The following is a 16,993-nucleotide window of genomic DNA, read 5'->3' as shown; positions in this document are numbered from 1 at the left end:
TGTTCTCGTGCAAAAATGTGCTCCTTAATGTGGAAGTTAAAAATTGCTGAAACTCTAATTGTGAATACTTTGAAATGTTTTTCAAATCATAAAGTTGTGTGGGTTTATTTGAAGCTTAAAGAAGTAGGAAAAAACATGAGATGTCCAAAGAGGTTCAAATAGATACTCTATAATGTTGCCAGATATTACAGGAAAGAATCAAAATCTTTTTTCAGAACAATTGGAGGAGGAGTCAGCTCTTGGGGTCAGCATTTGGTTGAAATAGAGTGAAATTATGAGTAGCCCACCCCTTCACCTCGCAACCCTCCCTTCCTCCCACACATCTCCTCTCTATTGACTCGCTCTCCTGCATCATATCGGAGACCCCGTTGAGAGGATCTTTTCTCTCTATAAAGAGAAGATGCAGCTCAGGCGCCTTTGAGATGATCGCAAGGATTTACTGCGCGCCACTTTGCATCTAACTTCAGACGCTTCAACACCGAATCATCTGGACTGCGAGCGCACTAGAAAGTATTTACGTAGTGGACTGAGGGGCATTTGAATGACGCAGGATTTCCCAGTGTACTCTGCCAAAGTCTCTCAGTCACCCGAGACCCGAATGTGAGCATCTTTTTCTTCTGCGCTCCGAGCTTTGTACTTTAGACTTCACGTCGTCGCCTCTCGGCGCAGTTGGTGTTGCAGGTGCGTGGAGAAGGAGCGCGAGGACAGATGGCTGCGCTGGCGATACAAAGGACTGACAACTTTTTACATACCTTTTTACAGGTTTGTTGTATTTTTTTGACACATTGCACGTGGATGTATTATTATCTGCTTTTCTGGCGGTGGAAACTCCGCAACTTGTGCGTAACGAATGATTAATGCTGCACGTGCTTGATCTGTGTGAACATAATCAAACTTGTTTTAGTGGTAAAAATATAAATTTAAAAAAACATAATAATTATAACATATAAAAAGAGGCAAGTTAGACTAAACAATCAGGACAAAGGTAAATTGAAAATTGTTTTTTTTTTTAACTCTTTGGTTACATATATTGACATTATCTGAATAGTTTAATATAATGTAATTAAAACAATTTAATTTATTAAAATTAGTGTAGATTTAAAACTTTTCGTTGTCCACTAAGTGGCTTATGATGTATGTTTTGTGTGTCACCATGCAGGACCGGACGCCCAGCTCGTCTCCAGAGGGAGCACCCAACGCACTCTCCTTCCTGGCCACCACCTGTAGCCAGGCCTGGCAAGTTGGAGGTGCTATGGGCTCAGAAGGCTCCCAGTTCCCCTACGAAAGCACTGTCAGCTCCACGTCAGGGATGTTTCAGCTCTGGAGCAACGACTTGGCGCCCAGCACAGCCCTCAGCACACACCAGATGACCTTTACGGTACCTAAGGTGCAGTTCCCGGGACACATGCAGCCTGGTCTGGGTCACCATCATCATCATCACCCCCATCATCACCACCACCACCATCACCATGAGCTGCCGCTCACCCCTCCAGCTGAACCTCCCTCTTCCTACTCTTTCGAACTCTCCCCCGTCAAAGTGCTGTCTTCGCAGCCGCAGGCCACCGGCCCCTATTATCCTCAACACAATAGTGTGGGACAAAACTTCCCCAGCTTCATCCAGAACTCAACCAGGCACCACCTGTCTGGAGGCCATGTGGACGAAGGGCAGCAGTGGTGGAGCCTACCCCAAACCAACGCCACCCCCGCCAACCATCCCTTCTCCCTAGGCAGGCAGCTGGTTTTGGGCCACCAGCCCCAGATAGCTGCTCTTCTCCAAGGCACCTCCAAGGGCCTGCTGAGCTCCACACGCCGCTGCCGCCGCTGCAAATGCCCCAACTGCCAGGCAAATGGTGGGGGGTTAGAGTTCGGAAAGAAGAGACTGCACATCTGCCACATCCCAGAGTGTGGCAAAGTGTACAAGAAGACCTCTCACCTCAAGGCACATCTGCGCTGGCATGCCGGGGAGAGGCCCTTCATCTGCAACTGGCTGTTTTGCGGTAAAAGCTTCACCCGTTCAGACGAGCTCCAGCGGCACCTTCGCACACACACTGGAGAGAAGCGCTTTGGGTGCCAGCAGTGCGGCAAGAGGTTCATGAGGAGCGATCACCTCTCCAAACACGTCAAGACCCACCAGACCAGGAAGAGCCGGTCTGGGCAGCCTTCACAGACCACGGACCCTCTGCTCACCAATATCAAAAGAGAGTGATCTCTGTGATCAAATCATTCAAAAATAATAATCAACAATGAACAGACTGTGTGACTTACACTTACCGCCATAGGTTTGCACTCAAGTGTGAGCATCAAACGGCCCGGAAATCTTCCCTTGTCAAAGCCCTACTTTTGACTTCCAGTAAAAATATATTTAAAGACCATTTTTAATTAAAGTAATTGTGTGCTATTTGAGGCACCTTTGAAGAATACTTGAAGCCTTTTTCAGAGATATGAGAGTTTTGCTGAATTCAGTGTAATGCCACACAAACGGATTTCCCCTGAAACAAAACAGATGTTATGCCTTTAACAATTTAAGATTTGTTTGAATTTCAACAGATGTGAAAAATCATTAATTTTGTAAATATTTTTAGAAGGATGTGACGGAAATCAGAGAAATCTCGCAGGGTTTATCTTTACATGTTGTCCATATTGTGTTCAGAATAAATGTAAGCCTTAGTACAGCGAAAGGTTGCTGTAAAAAATAATAATCATTCCTGCCCTTGTTAACGGGTTCAGAATGTAAATATACTTCTGTTGCTATTCATTAGATTTGTATTCCAAAACATACCCAAATTTGTCAGCTTTAATGTCGGGATGTTTTTTGAAATGTAAGTCTTTGATCTACAGATTTATCTTGTCTGCTCTTAAGCAGTAATGTGAAGCGGCGTTGCTCCAGATTAGCAAACATTTTAAATGTTCTTTGTAAATTATGTACAAATATCATTAACAATTTTATTAGGGTTATGGCCGCATGCACATTTTAATAAACATTGTCCTTGCTGAAACGATCCCCTGTTTCTAATAATGTTATTTTCCTATGTGTTGGCGACTGATTGTGAAGTAAATATAGGATTGACTGTGATAGTCAATGGTTTTAACCCTCTTAGCTCATTCAGTATGTGTGAATCTCTAATGCCCCAGAGCTCCTTAAGGTCCAACATTTTATTTAAATGATAATTTGATTGCTTTCAGAATACAAATGCTGCTCATTGTGTTGTTGGTGTGAAGGAAGAAGCTCCCAAAGAAGCCCTAACATGGTGGGCTGTTCAAAGATTTTCACACCTCAAAGTAAATAGTCAATCCATTGATGGGGTTGTTTGTCTCGCCTGCTGCAATCAAGTTCACAGTCATGTGGCTTTTAATGAGTGTTTTCTTTCTCTCAATGGAGAAGATTGAGTCAACAGATGCAACAGAGGGCACTGGAGAGGAATTCCCTGTGAATGGGACCCCTGTTGCTGAGACCCCCTCAGTGGTGACAGGAACTCCCTTTGATTTTGCACCCTTGTGAAAGTTTATACCCCCTCCGTCCCCAACCTCCATATATCACAGCAGTGTTACGATCGGCCCTGCTTTACTGCCCAGAATGAGGCTTTATTCAAAGGCCAGCCAACCAGATGTCTGCTCATCCAGGGGTTTCTTCTCTTTGTTTTTAATCCTGTTTGAACTTTCTGTAAGGGGGATGCCACAGCAAGCGAAGTGCTTTGCTTTTGTCTTCTTCAGAGGCTCCCAAAAGTGGAGCCTGAAGACTTCCATTGGGTCTTAAGCAAAAAATAATACTAAAGTTGCATTAATAATTAAATTAATAAGAAATGAGCACACTGTGAGAATGTATATGGATGACAGCATTAGCTGGCATGAGCGGTTAAAAAGAACGTACAGTATTAAAAAAAAAGAGAAGTCTCTGTAAACATTAAATGTATAGTTTGAATCTAGAGATTAAGAAGAGAAAAACAAACAGTACACAGTTTCAAAAAGACACTTTTTATTTGATATTATACAACAGTTCCTACTCAATCGTACATGGCATTAACCAACCCTCCCGTGGTTTTAGGTCCTTGCTTTTGGTTCTCTGTCGTGGTATTATTTCGTATTAAAGAAACACTGTCTGATCAGTAGTTCCCATGAAAACACACCATTTCACGTTAACTGCAGATGGATTCTGTGAGGTGGCTGCACTCACATCTCAGTTTACTTAGTGTAATAATGGTGTTTCGAACAGATTATTAAGCAGCTTTAGCTTCATTGTGAGCACTGAAATATGAGGCCTATAGATCTTTGGTGCAGCTGTATGATCTAACTAAACTGAAAGTGAAAGCCTTGTGGGGACCTCTACTGGCCACAGAGCAGAACTGGCCTGATATTAACAGAATGGCCTTCTTCATCGACTCCACTCTCTTCTTTTTGTCACTTAGGAGTTGATAATCGAGATAGTAACACAGATATCTACAATTGATTTGTGAGTTGTAACCAACTGAAATAAGTAAGAGCATGAAACATTGTGGTGAGCTGCTTTTTTGGCACTGTTGTCTGAGGGAGCATGCAGATTCATCAGCATCACTGTGTTTATCAAGCAACATATCCTCCTTCATTTTAACCAACTGAAACGGTAACACTTCTTGGCACATCTGGGCCGTACTTCATCTTAGAAGTGGAAATGTACGATTGCCTTTATGGTATGCACTGTACAGTATTTAGTCCATGAGGGCAAAAGCTAACAGCGAGTATAGAAATGGTGCACAGCCATGACATGACAACAGTGGACTAAAAAAAACAATTTGTATTATTTTAAACCAAAGCACTTTTAAGGACATGTGCCCGCCCAAACCACAAGCAACACTTTGGGTCAGCACTGCAGTCCCTTTGGAAGCACCTACTGGTTCCCGCAACTCTGGAGTTGCCCAAAGAGCTAAAAGTATTCAGAAGTGACGTCATACTCGCAGAGAACCTCCAGGGGGCTCCCTCGCACCTTTTTTTTGTCCAGATCAAACAAGGGCCAATCAAACGGAATAACAGAGCACACAGGGGCTCCCAACACTGTGGCAAGAAGGAAAGTTCTTCACTTTCATTTGAAATTCAAGTGAGCGAAGTCCTTGTGGCTTGTTCACATCAAGTGTTCGGCCTTTAGTGATCTTGTCGACAGAAACAGCAAACTCAGTCAGCAGGGGAATGACAAAATGAATTAGTCTTCACAATGGGGAATCAAAAAAAGGAACTTGATCAAGGAAATTTACCAGAGGGTACAAGAGGTGCCACGGCCACTACTTGCACACTCTCATGCACTCAAACACATTCACACATCTTTGCATAAAGATACATTCAGGCACACACATAACTCCAGTGACCGCCCCAATTAGGAATGGATATTTCTTCAAACATATTCCCCTTGCCCTTTGAAAGAGAGAAGAGTATGGTGTACAAACTCTCAAAAAGGTAAAAAGCACTGAGTGTCCTTTGAGTTTTTTCACTCTGAACACAGAAACATATCACTGGGTGATGCTCATGTACATTCGAGGTGGCCAAGGCCAGTCACCTCCAATTGAATGGCTCTCTAAAAACAGGAGCAAAGTCGTTTTATAGTTGCAGCCCATAATTCCTTCATATGTTCCTTCAGGTTCCTTAAGTATCATCCAGAAATAATCACTGAGCCAGGTAAGGGTTCAGCCTGGCATTAACAGACAGTAGACAAGTCTTCTTGTCTCCACAGCTGTGGCGTTAGCTGCTGTCCTCTTGACCCAGGAGGCAGATGTCAACAGAGTTCAAAGGTCATCCTCGGCTAGCTGAGCCAGGTTGCTGGGGCGTCGTCCAGCTAAGGGGCCCGACAGTGAAGCCTGGCTCCCAGCATCCGCAGCTTGACCCCTACGGCAGCCCTCTCCTGCTCTCTGCTGGGGATGGAGTGAACATTCATCACACAGATATAAAGTACTCACATATCTACTAATATAACTGTATTAAAAAAGATATACTTTTACAACAAACAGTCACAGTTTATTCATTTAAAGCCACAGTCTAAAAATGAACTGGCTAAAGTGCCATCTATTCATCCCAGCACATGTATAGGAAACACTTATCTGGCCTTGATAGGCATCTCTCTCTGACTTCCTCGTCAAGCTTAACCCACTTCCTGTTTTATTATGTACAAAGTTTATCCAGCCTGAGAGAGAGAGAGAGGTGGCGAACAAATACTACTGACCTTGTCAACACCTCCTCACTGAGCATAACACCCTAATGATGACAGGAGACGTCGCTAATGGTAATTTAAAGGCCAACAACAAGATGTTACCATTGTTGACCGGCCAGATGGTTAAAACTTCAAAGCAAGGGCTTGAAATGGAAAATGTAATTTTTTTGTGCAAAACATTGAGATGTAAGAATTCCCCTTCTTTGTATTCAACTAATTGAAACATGCGCATTGTTATCCATTTCCTTCAGAAAAAAAAAGATTTTTAATGATTCCTTTTTCATCCAATAGGGGGAGAAATAACTCTTCTTATGACTCGACAAATCCCTTCACTGCATGTGTCTAAACAAATGGTTACCATTTACTAAAGTCTTTCATCTTTTAATTACCCTTAATGAGCACATTGTAACAATTGTTAGATGTTGTACAATGGCTCATTATTTCCCGGGTGTTATCTTCCTGTGGCTTGTTTTGTCATTCATTTTCCCAACGCTGTGATGAATAATGACTGTTCACCACGTCCAGCTATGTGTAAAATAATTACGTTTTGAATGTAACATTGAGGCTCCGACAGACAGCTTAGTCTCTAAGTGCATAAATATACAATACCTGTGTGCTTTGTGTGGTAGGTGTGTACAGCCCATTTGACACAGATTGACAGTTTGGCTGATCAGTGAAGCCCAGTTGGACATGTGACGGAGAAACGGTGTGGGAGTCAGCAGGGCATGGCTGGACCACAGTGGGCTGCAGTTGCAAACAACAGGAAGGTCACTCCAACACAGTAGTGCATGCACACAATACAATTTGCAATTTTGATATCCCATGTGTTCAACAGACTAGTCCTGTGGCCAAAAAAAGCTTAAGAGATGAGCAGGGCTGCCAGTGTCTTATAAATAGAAATGTGGTGCATGAGTGGGTAGTTATTGCAGAACAATGTCCCATCATAGGGCAGAGAAAGAGACAGCTGAAGAAACCTACATCCCGCAGTGAGTATGTCTCGATGGCTCCTTGGCCCTGGCCTTGGCTGGGCAGGTAGAGCGTGGGCAGGGAGGTGTTGTGAGAGTGAAGGGAGGGCAGCTTATGACGGTCAATAGAGGCAGAAGAGTGTGGCCGCAGGGCACTGGCAGCTGACAAAAGGGGCCTCATGCTGCGACCCAGGCTATTAGACTTGCTCTCTCGCCGCTGGTACTCAATAGGGGACTGTAAGGCTGAAAGACAAGGGAACAGAGACAGTTCTAATAAAACTCTGGACCTGGTTATTGAATGAACTTCTCCTATGAAGACATATTTTGCATATTACAACTGTGTTATGCTATAATGTTGTTCATTATCTATTTATACATCAGCCTCCACTTCTGGATACTCACAGGATGAGTTATGATTAATTCAAACTTTAATCTGCTTACAACTACCTCATAATGTGTTCTACATATTTTATTAAATGTTTGTATAGTGCCTATTAATGCTATAAATGGGGGTTGCAGTACAACACTTTGTCCGTGTTGCACAAGTAATTTAGCAAAGGATTAAAAAAGAGGTTAAAGAGTATGGAAGTTCATTTCCACCCAGAAAAAGGGTGATGAGTTAGGAATGATAAAAACTACTGATGCAAAGTAAAATTTGTATACAAGTTCTACGTGGTCAAACAAACAAATCATCTCATCAAAAATGTTTTATAGATCTAGGAGATTTGGTGTAGTTCAGCCAGGACTGACCATTGAGGAAGTTGCGCTGGCTATCCAAGATCTTAACCACATCTTTTGCCCAGGCCCTGCCGATCTCAGGGGAGGACGCCTGCAACTGGAAGCGCACCACACTTCCATCTGGGTTGCGGGATGTCAGCACAAAGCGGGCGTCATCCCCGTCCACACTGGGCTCCACCCCCAGGCAGCTCACCTGGAACAAATCATCTGATTAGCATTGGTAGAAGTTCATCCAGCCGGGTTGCTCGTTAAATCCACGCCTCTAAAAAGTCCCTGCTCTGAGATTATGTAACGTGTGCTGATTTAGGCAGAATATAATTAGTGTGGTGTGAATCTGTTGTGTAACTCATAACCTGGGAGTAAAATGTACTTTTTATATATTATTTTGCTAAAACTGACTTCACTGAGGCTCAGCCCACCTTGATGCTGTTCTTAAAGATGTATCCAGGGAGAGAGAAACCTTTCTTCCTGTCGATTGGCTCACTGAAGATGACGAGCTGCTCGAACAGGAAGATACGTCTTTCCTTGGCTCGGGACAAGAAACCACTGTCCTGCTCGGTCACAGTGAAGGTGTCTTGCTGGAGCAGCTTGCCCTGGGCTGTGATCTTCCCCTGATACCACAGCAAAGATAAATACAATAAACCGAGGAAGTGGTTACGGTTTGATATTCTTGGGCTGAATAGTTGGCATACTTTGAAGACTTTGAAGGATTGTTTAAATTCCTGAGACGTACCTCGAAGCCTTGTAGTCTGCCCACATTCATCATGTCATTGCAACGTTTTGGCACAAAGCACATCACTTCCACTGCTTTCTGTTAAAAAGACCAAAGTGAGTTTGTTACAAAGACCACTGATACAAACTATGGCTTTGCTCACACAAATCCTCACTTTAAACCTTATATTTATGAATCAGGACACCCACCTCCAACTCCTCTGTGTCCATCCCAGCTTTGGTGTAATACTTCAGGAAGTCCTGTTCAAATAAACACAGCATGTTCACCAGAGCATTCTGGGTTTACTGCTCAGAGTAAGGTGAGGACATCTGGAGGAGTATTTATGGGTGTTGAACCCATCTTTCATTCGAATGCCAAAGGGCAACGTTTTATATTTAGGCAAAGTTTTATACCAAGGATGTCATTTTATGATAATCTTCAAAGGCTTTCACGTATTATTGTTTAAATCCTATGGTAATAATCTTATTATGTAATTTGCCTCTTCCTCTTTGGCTGGAAAGTAGCCTGAACAGATGCGCCTGGTTTTTGTGCGTGCTTGTATGTTTACAATGCTGTGACTGAACATGCTGTGTCAGACAGCTGCACAGGGAACACCAGTGTGTGTGTGAGAGAGAGAGTGATCAACAGCATAGCAGCACCCTGCTTTTCACCTTGAGCAGCAGCTGGTACTTCATGATCCTCTGCACAGGTTTGATCAGCAGGTCGTTGAGCTGCAGCCTGTGGCCCAGCTGCTGCCGCAACTCCTGACAGCGGAGACGGACACAATAACACGACACCAGTCAACATGACAGCCACAGCACACGACACAGCGGCTATGACCAATGCAATCCCTCTAAAACAGCATATCACAAGGATTATACTGTATACTGTATACCCACATGGCCATGTATAATATAGTGTACAGGGACAGCTAGACACCCATGCATACTGAAGGGCTTATTAACTACAGGCCTGAGTGGCAGGTGAGTGCTCTATCATTGGTATCCAGTGTACAGTATCAAAAAGTAGTTCAGCAGAAACTTAGAAAAAACTACTTTCATAATTGAGGTCTATTAGATAAACATTTGCTGGTTTTCATCTTTGAACATGTAATATTTGTGGTTGTAATTTCTGGTTCTGATGGATATTTTTCACTATTTTCTGACATTTATAGAATGAAAATAAACTAAATATTGATCGCTCAAACAAAAAAAAGAGGTACTCACCTCAAAGTAAGTCTCAATATACTCCGATACGATATGTTCCGACTTGGGCTTGTTTTGACAGTACACAACATACATGTGCAGACGCCTCTCCTAAAAGCCAAACAAACATCTCATTGCAAAACCATCTTTATTGCATTAAAGATAAATGAAAATTCTTTGTGCAAAAACATCAACAATCAATGGCTGTGTCTCTGAGCAGAGCAATGATGATTTGTCTCAGAGTGCGGGGCCTTTGACGCTGACCCTGTCTGGTTAGCGCTTACTCTTCTGTGACTAATTGGCATGGGAGCGCAGATGTGGCCGTCCTGAGAGTCATAATGGAGTAACATGTAGATGAGCATCAGGTTATACATAATTCACCCGTTACACTCAGTGCAACTTGAGCCTTTCAAAGACTGCCGACATAAGGCTGTACCTAGCAACAAGCTGCATGGCTCTGTAACCTAGAGACCCGTGAGCTGCTTCACCTGAATATGGACATTGCATAACACTGCATGTGAAATATGAGCTCTTCCGACTCCCAGCTTTCAGTATACTGGTGTGGCTGCTGTGTTTGCATGTTGCATGTGCGTGTGTGAGCACACACACATGTTGCATATTGGGGACACAGCTCTTGTTAAAAGCAGATTGGGCTTTTTGCTTTTCATTACGGCCATGTTCCCAGTCTGCTTGTTTTCAAAGTTTTACACTATGCTTAGATTTAGTTAAGTTTCTTTATTCCCCCACAGGCTTTTTAAGTTAATTATCCAGTGGGCTGAGCTTTATTACATTGTTTAAAGAGCTTCAGACAGAGGGAATATAGCTGAAGAGAGACAGACATTTAACTTAATCATTGTCACAAGAAGAAAAAGACAAGTTGGTCAAATTACTCATCATGTCTGCTCAGTCTGCATGTGCCACCACTTAACTAAGATACATAAATCTAATTTAGCTCTCTGTATGAGCCGTGTGACCCTATTCCAGTTCAGGCTCTATTCTAAGAAAATATATTGTAATTAATTAAAGTATATTAATTAATATACTTAACAGTGAATCTTTCGATACATGCATCGCTTTGCTTCATTCTTGAGCCAGAGTATGTAGGAGGACATCGGTCGCCGGTTTGGTTGGGAAAAAGCCTTCATATCAAAGAGCGAATGCTGAGGTTTTGTTATTCCTCGCCTTATTCATGTTGTCTTTTCCAGCTGTTTTTTCCCTGGTGTTTCCGGACCAGTCCGGCCTAAGCTGAAAATCGGACAGTGTGTTGTTCGTGTGTATGTGAGTGGTTGCCGTGTACGCTGTTGTAAAAGCACAGTTTGGACTAAGACGTATCAGTAAAAGGGAAGTGGAAGGAGAGACGCTGGCAGTTAGTTGAGGGAGAGGGAGAGAGGTACGGCATAAGATAAACAGGAGCTCTGCATGTTTTCTTAGCTCTATTTACCCTCACGCCGAACAGCACAAGGAAGCAGACCCAGACACTTCCACTGACGTTTGCGTGTGCGTGTGTGTGTGTGTGTGTGTGTGTGTGTGCGCGCGCTTGTGCGTGCGTGTGTGCGCTTATACCTACTCACATGTTTAATGAAGAGCTGAGCCAGCCTCTCGGGCTCTGCTATACACTTCTCCAGCTCTCCCAGGAAGTAGCTACAGAGAGAAAACATACACACACAAGAAAATCACAGTTTGTCTTTCACTTTGAATTAAATTGGAGAAAACACATTTTTCTCAATCAATCAAAACAAATCAGGGACTTACTCTTTATGCCAGTCAAATATTTGGTGAATGTTCCCAAAAACAATCTTGTCTTTTCCCTTCATGTCCTCCGGTATACCTTTGGAGTGCATTGTGGCCATGTAACCCTGCAATGGAAAATAACAGAACTGCTGACGTCTGTTCACACCAACAAAAACCAGCACCGGGCTCTGAATACCACCAGTAAATACAGATAGAGTGTTATAACACACAGCAGCTAATATTACGTTTTTATTAACGTTCAGATGGCAAGAATTCTTCTCTGAACCAAAATAACTCCATCTATTAAAGACACCCGTAAAATGGATTGCCTTGCAACAAAATACCCTTCAAGATAATAATTCACAAAATCTGCTTAAGACTGGAGACAGCGGGATGGCGGCAGACCAAAGGATGGAGGAAAGTAGAGGAATTGTGATTATGATTTCGGACAGACTGAGATACTTTTTCTTTTTACTTTTATATACTGCAGCCCTTACACAGTACTGTTGCATACCACTTTGTCATACCATGGCACTTTGAACTTTGACCTTCTTGCTCATATATCTGCTGCGCAGAGGATTGTGGCTCAGAATGGCCAGAAAAGCATGCTGGATTGCATATTGCAACATGCAACCGGATGCAATAGGACAAATTCATATTTTGGCATACTGGATTATACATGCTCAACCTTTTTCCTGACATACTAAATAGTATGGGACACACAGTAAATTCCCTCTTCTCTGTCAGGGCAGATTGTGTGGTTGTGAGGTTTACCTCCACAATGAGCCCCAAGTCCACCACATAGTGCTTCTCTGTCTCAATAAGCTCCATCAGTACATACCTGTAAAGATCAAAAAGAGGCAGATTAGTGTTAGTTATGCTACCAAATTTATTTAGCACACTGCAAAAATCTTGTGGTTTAAAGCGTAAGTGAACCTTGAGTTAAGATTATCTGCATTTCTTTCTGCGTCAGTGTAAAATACAGACAAGCATATTATTCAACAAATGTGGAGAATAAGGATTCCAACAAATAGATCAATATGTTCATGGGTTAAATGTGTCTTTCGGGAAAATTTCTCTAGAAATCAGCAACTGCTTCTAAGGATGACACAAACTAGCATAGGGTTGCCATAAAGATCATCACGGGAGATAAATGTTGCATTTGGTTCATTACATTGATAAAACACATACATGCTTTTCTCTAAGGCACTCCTCCTCTCCTCCTCAGTGTCGGCCGCAGCTGACCATTGGCTGGAGGTATCGTCCATCAAGACAGAGCCGCTGTCATCTCGCAAAACACTGGTGGACTGAGTGTCCTGAGGAGACGGAGACAGACAGACGGAGAAACTGTTTATCAAAGGTCCATTGGCAGTAATGGGGATCATGCCAGGAATAAAGAAGGCCAAGGGAGATAAAGAGCACAAGAGAGACGATAATGATGCAGGTTGCCAAGGTGACCAGAAAGCGCAGAGAGACACGAGGAACAGAGATTGAAGGATAAGAAGATCAGATTCAGATTGTCACCGTTAATGGTCCGTGCTGTGCACATCAGCCACAGATTGATGGAGAGAAAGAGATTAAAAGATAAAGAGTTGGAGGAGCAACAGGCTCCCAAGCTGTCGGAGATGACAAATAAAGCTGTGGAGGTTCTCGATGGAGTTTTGGCTTCGAAGGAAGATGAGTACATTACATTTCTGATTTACGTGTAAATAAACAAATAATATATTTTCCATTTAGCCACCTGAGGATTCAAATCAATGTGTAAATACATCACACAGTGTCATTAAAAAAAACAACGATTTCTGCATCTACTAAAACCAAAAGAAATGCACGGAGGATTAACCCAAGTTTACTCTGATCTAATGGATTGTTTTCATAAGTTACATGACCTCCTATTCATGCTTTTTCCTGGAATTGATACAATTTCCTGCGGGGGTCCTGGTGCAAATATAGAGTCATTGTGCATGTGGAAACAAAAACTGCAAAGACTCAAATCATCACTAACTCAATACCAGACCAACATGTTTGTGTTTTTTCTATTTTTCTATTTGTCTTGCACAATAAGCCATGTATATGGTTGTACAATGAGTCACATGCACCCTTCTGTTCAATTGTGTGCTTACAAAAGTATTTCCCTCTATTTTTAGCCATGCTGCTCAGTGGTTTCTTTTAAAGCTAGTCACTCTCTCCTGACTGTGTAAACTTATAGAAGCAGCCGTCTGTCCTCACCTAGATCCCCATGTCCAATCGTCCTAGTCAAGCAGAACCTCCCCACCTTAAACACACACACAGACCTGCACACACACCCCAGACATGCAGCTAATCCCCTGGCATGGCGGCTACCTCATGGGGAAATACACGGGCTACATTGATCGGATAGATTGCAATAAAGCAAGTGGAAAAAGCTATGGAATTTCTTCCAGTTCCTCTCTGGTCTAGTTCAATTTGTTCACCTGCCATTCTCATGATAAACTGGTTGGCGAGTTGTGAGCTTTCGGTTCTGTCACAATGATGTGTGAGAGAGAGAAAAAGAATGAAATTGACAAAGCAGGCAGGGGTGTAGGGAGACACAGAGAGGCTCCATAAAGACCCTCGCTGCCCTGCGCCGAGTGTTCCACCTGGGCTGACAGGTCTCCCTGATCACCTCCAGATGTGCTGTGGCAAAGTTCACCCCGTCTCCCTCTGTTACAAGTTTTGTTTTTCTACTCAGAAGCTCATGAAAAAGACTGAGAACAGTTTTAATAAAAGCCGAGGTCATGCTTTTGTGTAGGATCTTCAAACTATTCCATAAATCAAGAACAGAGTTGTTAAAAGTATGTTTTGTGTGGGTATGGGTCAGAACAAGCTTCAAGTCTCAGTAAGAAAAAAAGCAGTTAAATGTCAAATATTTTATAGTGTTGTACAATGGCATGATGCATTTGCTATTTTCTTTGTTGTCCAAGAAAAAGATGTTCAGTCATAAAAATATGTCTTTGTTTTATAACTGTTTATCCATCTATTGCTACTTTATGGACTTAGAAACTGCTGCAAATCTGCAGTATTAAAGTAATTGAAATCAAGAAATGCTACTCTTTATGGCTTGACGTGATGTTTTTTTTAATCATACTCAGAAATAATTGCTGATGCTCAAAGCCGGTGTGTTTTTTTTACATTTTCAGTAGTGGCATCAGCAATTTCTTTTTTTTGGGATAGAGCAGACAACACAAATGGCCCATCTATGCTTAGACATGCAAGCACAAATCAAAGGAATAGTACTGAGCCAAGGAGGAACACAGTTACATAGTCTCAAGTGCTGAAAACTGCAATTACTTTGCATTGTTGCTACTCGCAAAGGATTTCATTTTGAAATGATCTTATTTATTATTGTATTTGTGTGTCGAGATGACAGACTGTACGAACTGCTCCTCAGGACAAGCTATTTAATAAATATTTTGATCTTCCTTCCTGCTTCCTTCTTGACTTCATATCTTGTTTAACTGTTGACAATCACAAGAACTTTCCATTGACCAACAAAACGTATCATCACAAAATATGCTCTGCTGTGGTTGTGAGATTAGAGACATTAGTGTGAAGAAAAGAGGAAAAACAACAATGCATAACACCGGACATGAGGCCAATGAAGGCAGAGGTGACAAAAGTATTCACATTCATTACTCAAGTAAAAGTATAGATACTAGGGTTTAAAAATACTTCTGTAAAAGTTGAAGTATCAACTCAAGCTTTTTATTTAAGTAAAAGTGTAAACGTACTGGTTTAAAAACTACTTAAAAGTATAAAAGTAAAAGTAATGTAAGGGGAATGTTTTTTTTCCATTAAGGACAAACTCTTAAGCCACATCTCAGGGGCCTATAGTGCACTACCCCACCTCCCCCAAAACAATCATTTTTATAAAGGCCATAATGACTATAATGTTTTAAAATGTTATGTTGAAAAATGTGGGATGCACTAGGCTACCCGTTTCAGCTGCATATATGCCCATTTAAAATGATCACATTTTATTACAATGCAAATACATTAAAGTACCATATGTGTACTACTGAGCATTAACATGCATTTCATGGAGCGGAAGACATGATAACTAGTTGCCTATAAGTATTGTAATCGTGCAAAATAGGCGGCGGCGGCGACTCCGACACAAACACTTAGAGCTGTGGTTCTCAAACTTTTTCTGTAAATAACATAATTGTGTGACTCATCTGTGCTTTTATAAATAACAGAATAAAGAAAATTGCAATCACTTTCAAGTAAATCAGATTGCCCCATCAGACAATGTTTTGTGTAAGTTCTATCTGTGCAAAAAATTACTCATATTTAGTCACTACTTAATAGCTCATTGTGGAAAACAAGAAGCTTTTAATTTTTTTTGCCAAACAAAACAGAATGAGTGCAGATATGTGAGCCATCAGGTTGTATCAGTATTAGTGGCTGCAGTGACCTGCTTTCCTCGACACATATGTTATAAACGGGTTTGTAGATTTGATACGGCCTCTCTCAATTCATGCTCAATATTGAGCTTAGATCTGTTTTTTTATTTTGATTAACGCAACAGCAAGAAAAGACGAGCTCACGGCGTCGCGTCAAATCGCGCAAGCGTAACCTGTTAACGGCGTACCGTAACCATTTACCCGAAAGTACAGGCATTTGTCCATGTATTTATTAATGACTTAGTTTTATATCCGTGTACTTTGTACTTTTGCAATATGTGAAGCCAGCAGCTCATTGTTGGGAGAAAACACGAGCACCGTGGCTGTTTCACTTAGAACATTAGAGCTGCTCCGGGTTCAGAGAGCTGCTCCGGTGCGAGGAGAACTCCGGTTGCTCCTCACAGGAGAGCTGCTGTTGAATCTTCACCCTGGGCGCGTTTAAAACGCAGATATAGCGGTCTGCTTTTCACGCGACATATTTTTCGACGCTCTCTGTCCGCTGCTGTGTGCTCAGCGCTCACCTGTGTGCGCGCGCATGTATCTGTGGGCAACGGGGCGGAGAGTTTTTGTGTGTGTGTTTTTGAACGATGACAAGCCGGAGTGAAAACAAACCAAAATGAAATAGCAACGAGGCTATTTTTAAAATGTAGGGAGAAGAAAGTACAGATATTTGCGTGAAAATGTAAGGAGTAGAAGTAAAAAGTCGTCTGAAAAAGAAATACTCCAGTAAAGTATAGATACCCAAAATGTCTACTTAAGTAAGGTAACGAAGTATTTGTACTTCGTTACTTGACACCTCTGATTGAAGGTGAAATACAGAGACAGAAAACACAGCTCAGAGATAACTGCCCTACATCATTTATTCTCTACACCAAGCACTAACCTCATCCCCCTGATGTAATCACATCAATGCCCTTTGATCTGTTGCTCAGACTGAAATTAGTTTTTAAATGCTATGGTGTTTATTCACCAACAAGAGTCACTCCACAATGCTCAAATATTCAGATGTCATTATTGTTCTCCTGTGTATCGATAGGGCTCAAGCTCTA

General features: G+C 42.0%; 2 protein-coding genes across 2 annotated transcripts in view; one reads left to right on the top strand and one right to left on the bottom strand.

Moving 5' to 3' along the window:
• Positions 1-606: 606 nt before the first annotated feature.
• sp5l (Sp5 transcription factor-like) lies at positions 607-2,206 on the top strand (the record flags this gene model as incomplete). The annotated part of the gene is made up of 2 exons (XM_079226711.1): positions 607-762; positions 1,160-2,206. The coding sequence occupies exons 1-2, from the start codon at positions 709-711 to the stop codon at positions 2,204-2,206; spliced, it is 1,101 nt and encodes a 366-aa protein (XP_079082837.1). The 5' UTR covers positions 607-708.
• A 3,527-nt stretch (positions 2,207-5,733) lies between these two features.
• arhgef25a (Rho guanine nucleotide exchange factor (GEF) 25a) overlaps positions 5,734-16,993 on the bottom strand; it is a gene marked incomplete at its 5' end in the record, with an annotated part of 43,525 nt that continues 32,265 nt past the window's right edge. The window contains 13 exons of the mRNA XM_079225766.1: positions 5,734-5,873; positions 6,779-6,913; positions 7,148-7,377; positions 7,885-8,065; positions 8,292-8,483; positions 8,606-8,683; positions 8,794-8,844; positions 9,256-9,348; positions 9,811-9,900; positions 11,361-11,430; positions 11,542-11,645; positions 12,295-12,361; positions 12,712-12,836. Of these exons, the coding sequence (XP_079081892.1) occupies positions 5,748-5,873; positions 6,779-6,913; positions 7,148-7,377; positions 7,885-8,065; positions 8,292-8,483; positions 8,606-8,683; positions 8,794-8,844; positions 9,256-9,348; positions 9,811-9,900; positions 11,361-11,430; positions 11,542-11,645; positions 12,295-12,361; positions 12,712-12,836 (1,542 nt within the window). The 3' untranslated portion in view covers positions 5,734-5,747. The remainder of the gene's footprint in view (positions 5,874-6,778; positions 6,914-7,147; positions 7,378-7,884; positions 8,066-8,291; positions 8,484-8,605; positions 8,684-8,793; positions 8,845-9,255; positions 9,349-9,810; positions 9,901-11,360; positions 11,431-11,541; positions 11,646-12,294; positions 12,362-12,711; positions 12,837-16,993) is intronic.

This window comes from Taurulus bubalis, assembly GCF_910589615.1.
Source record: "Taurulus bubalis genome assembly, chromosome: 11".
Lineage (NCBI taxonomy): Eukaryota > Metazoa > Chordata > Actinopteri > Perciformes > Cottidae > Taurulus > Taurulus bubalis.
Note: the sequence above shows the minus strand (reverse complement) of the source record. Positions and strands in the feature narration are given on the sequence as shown.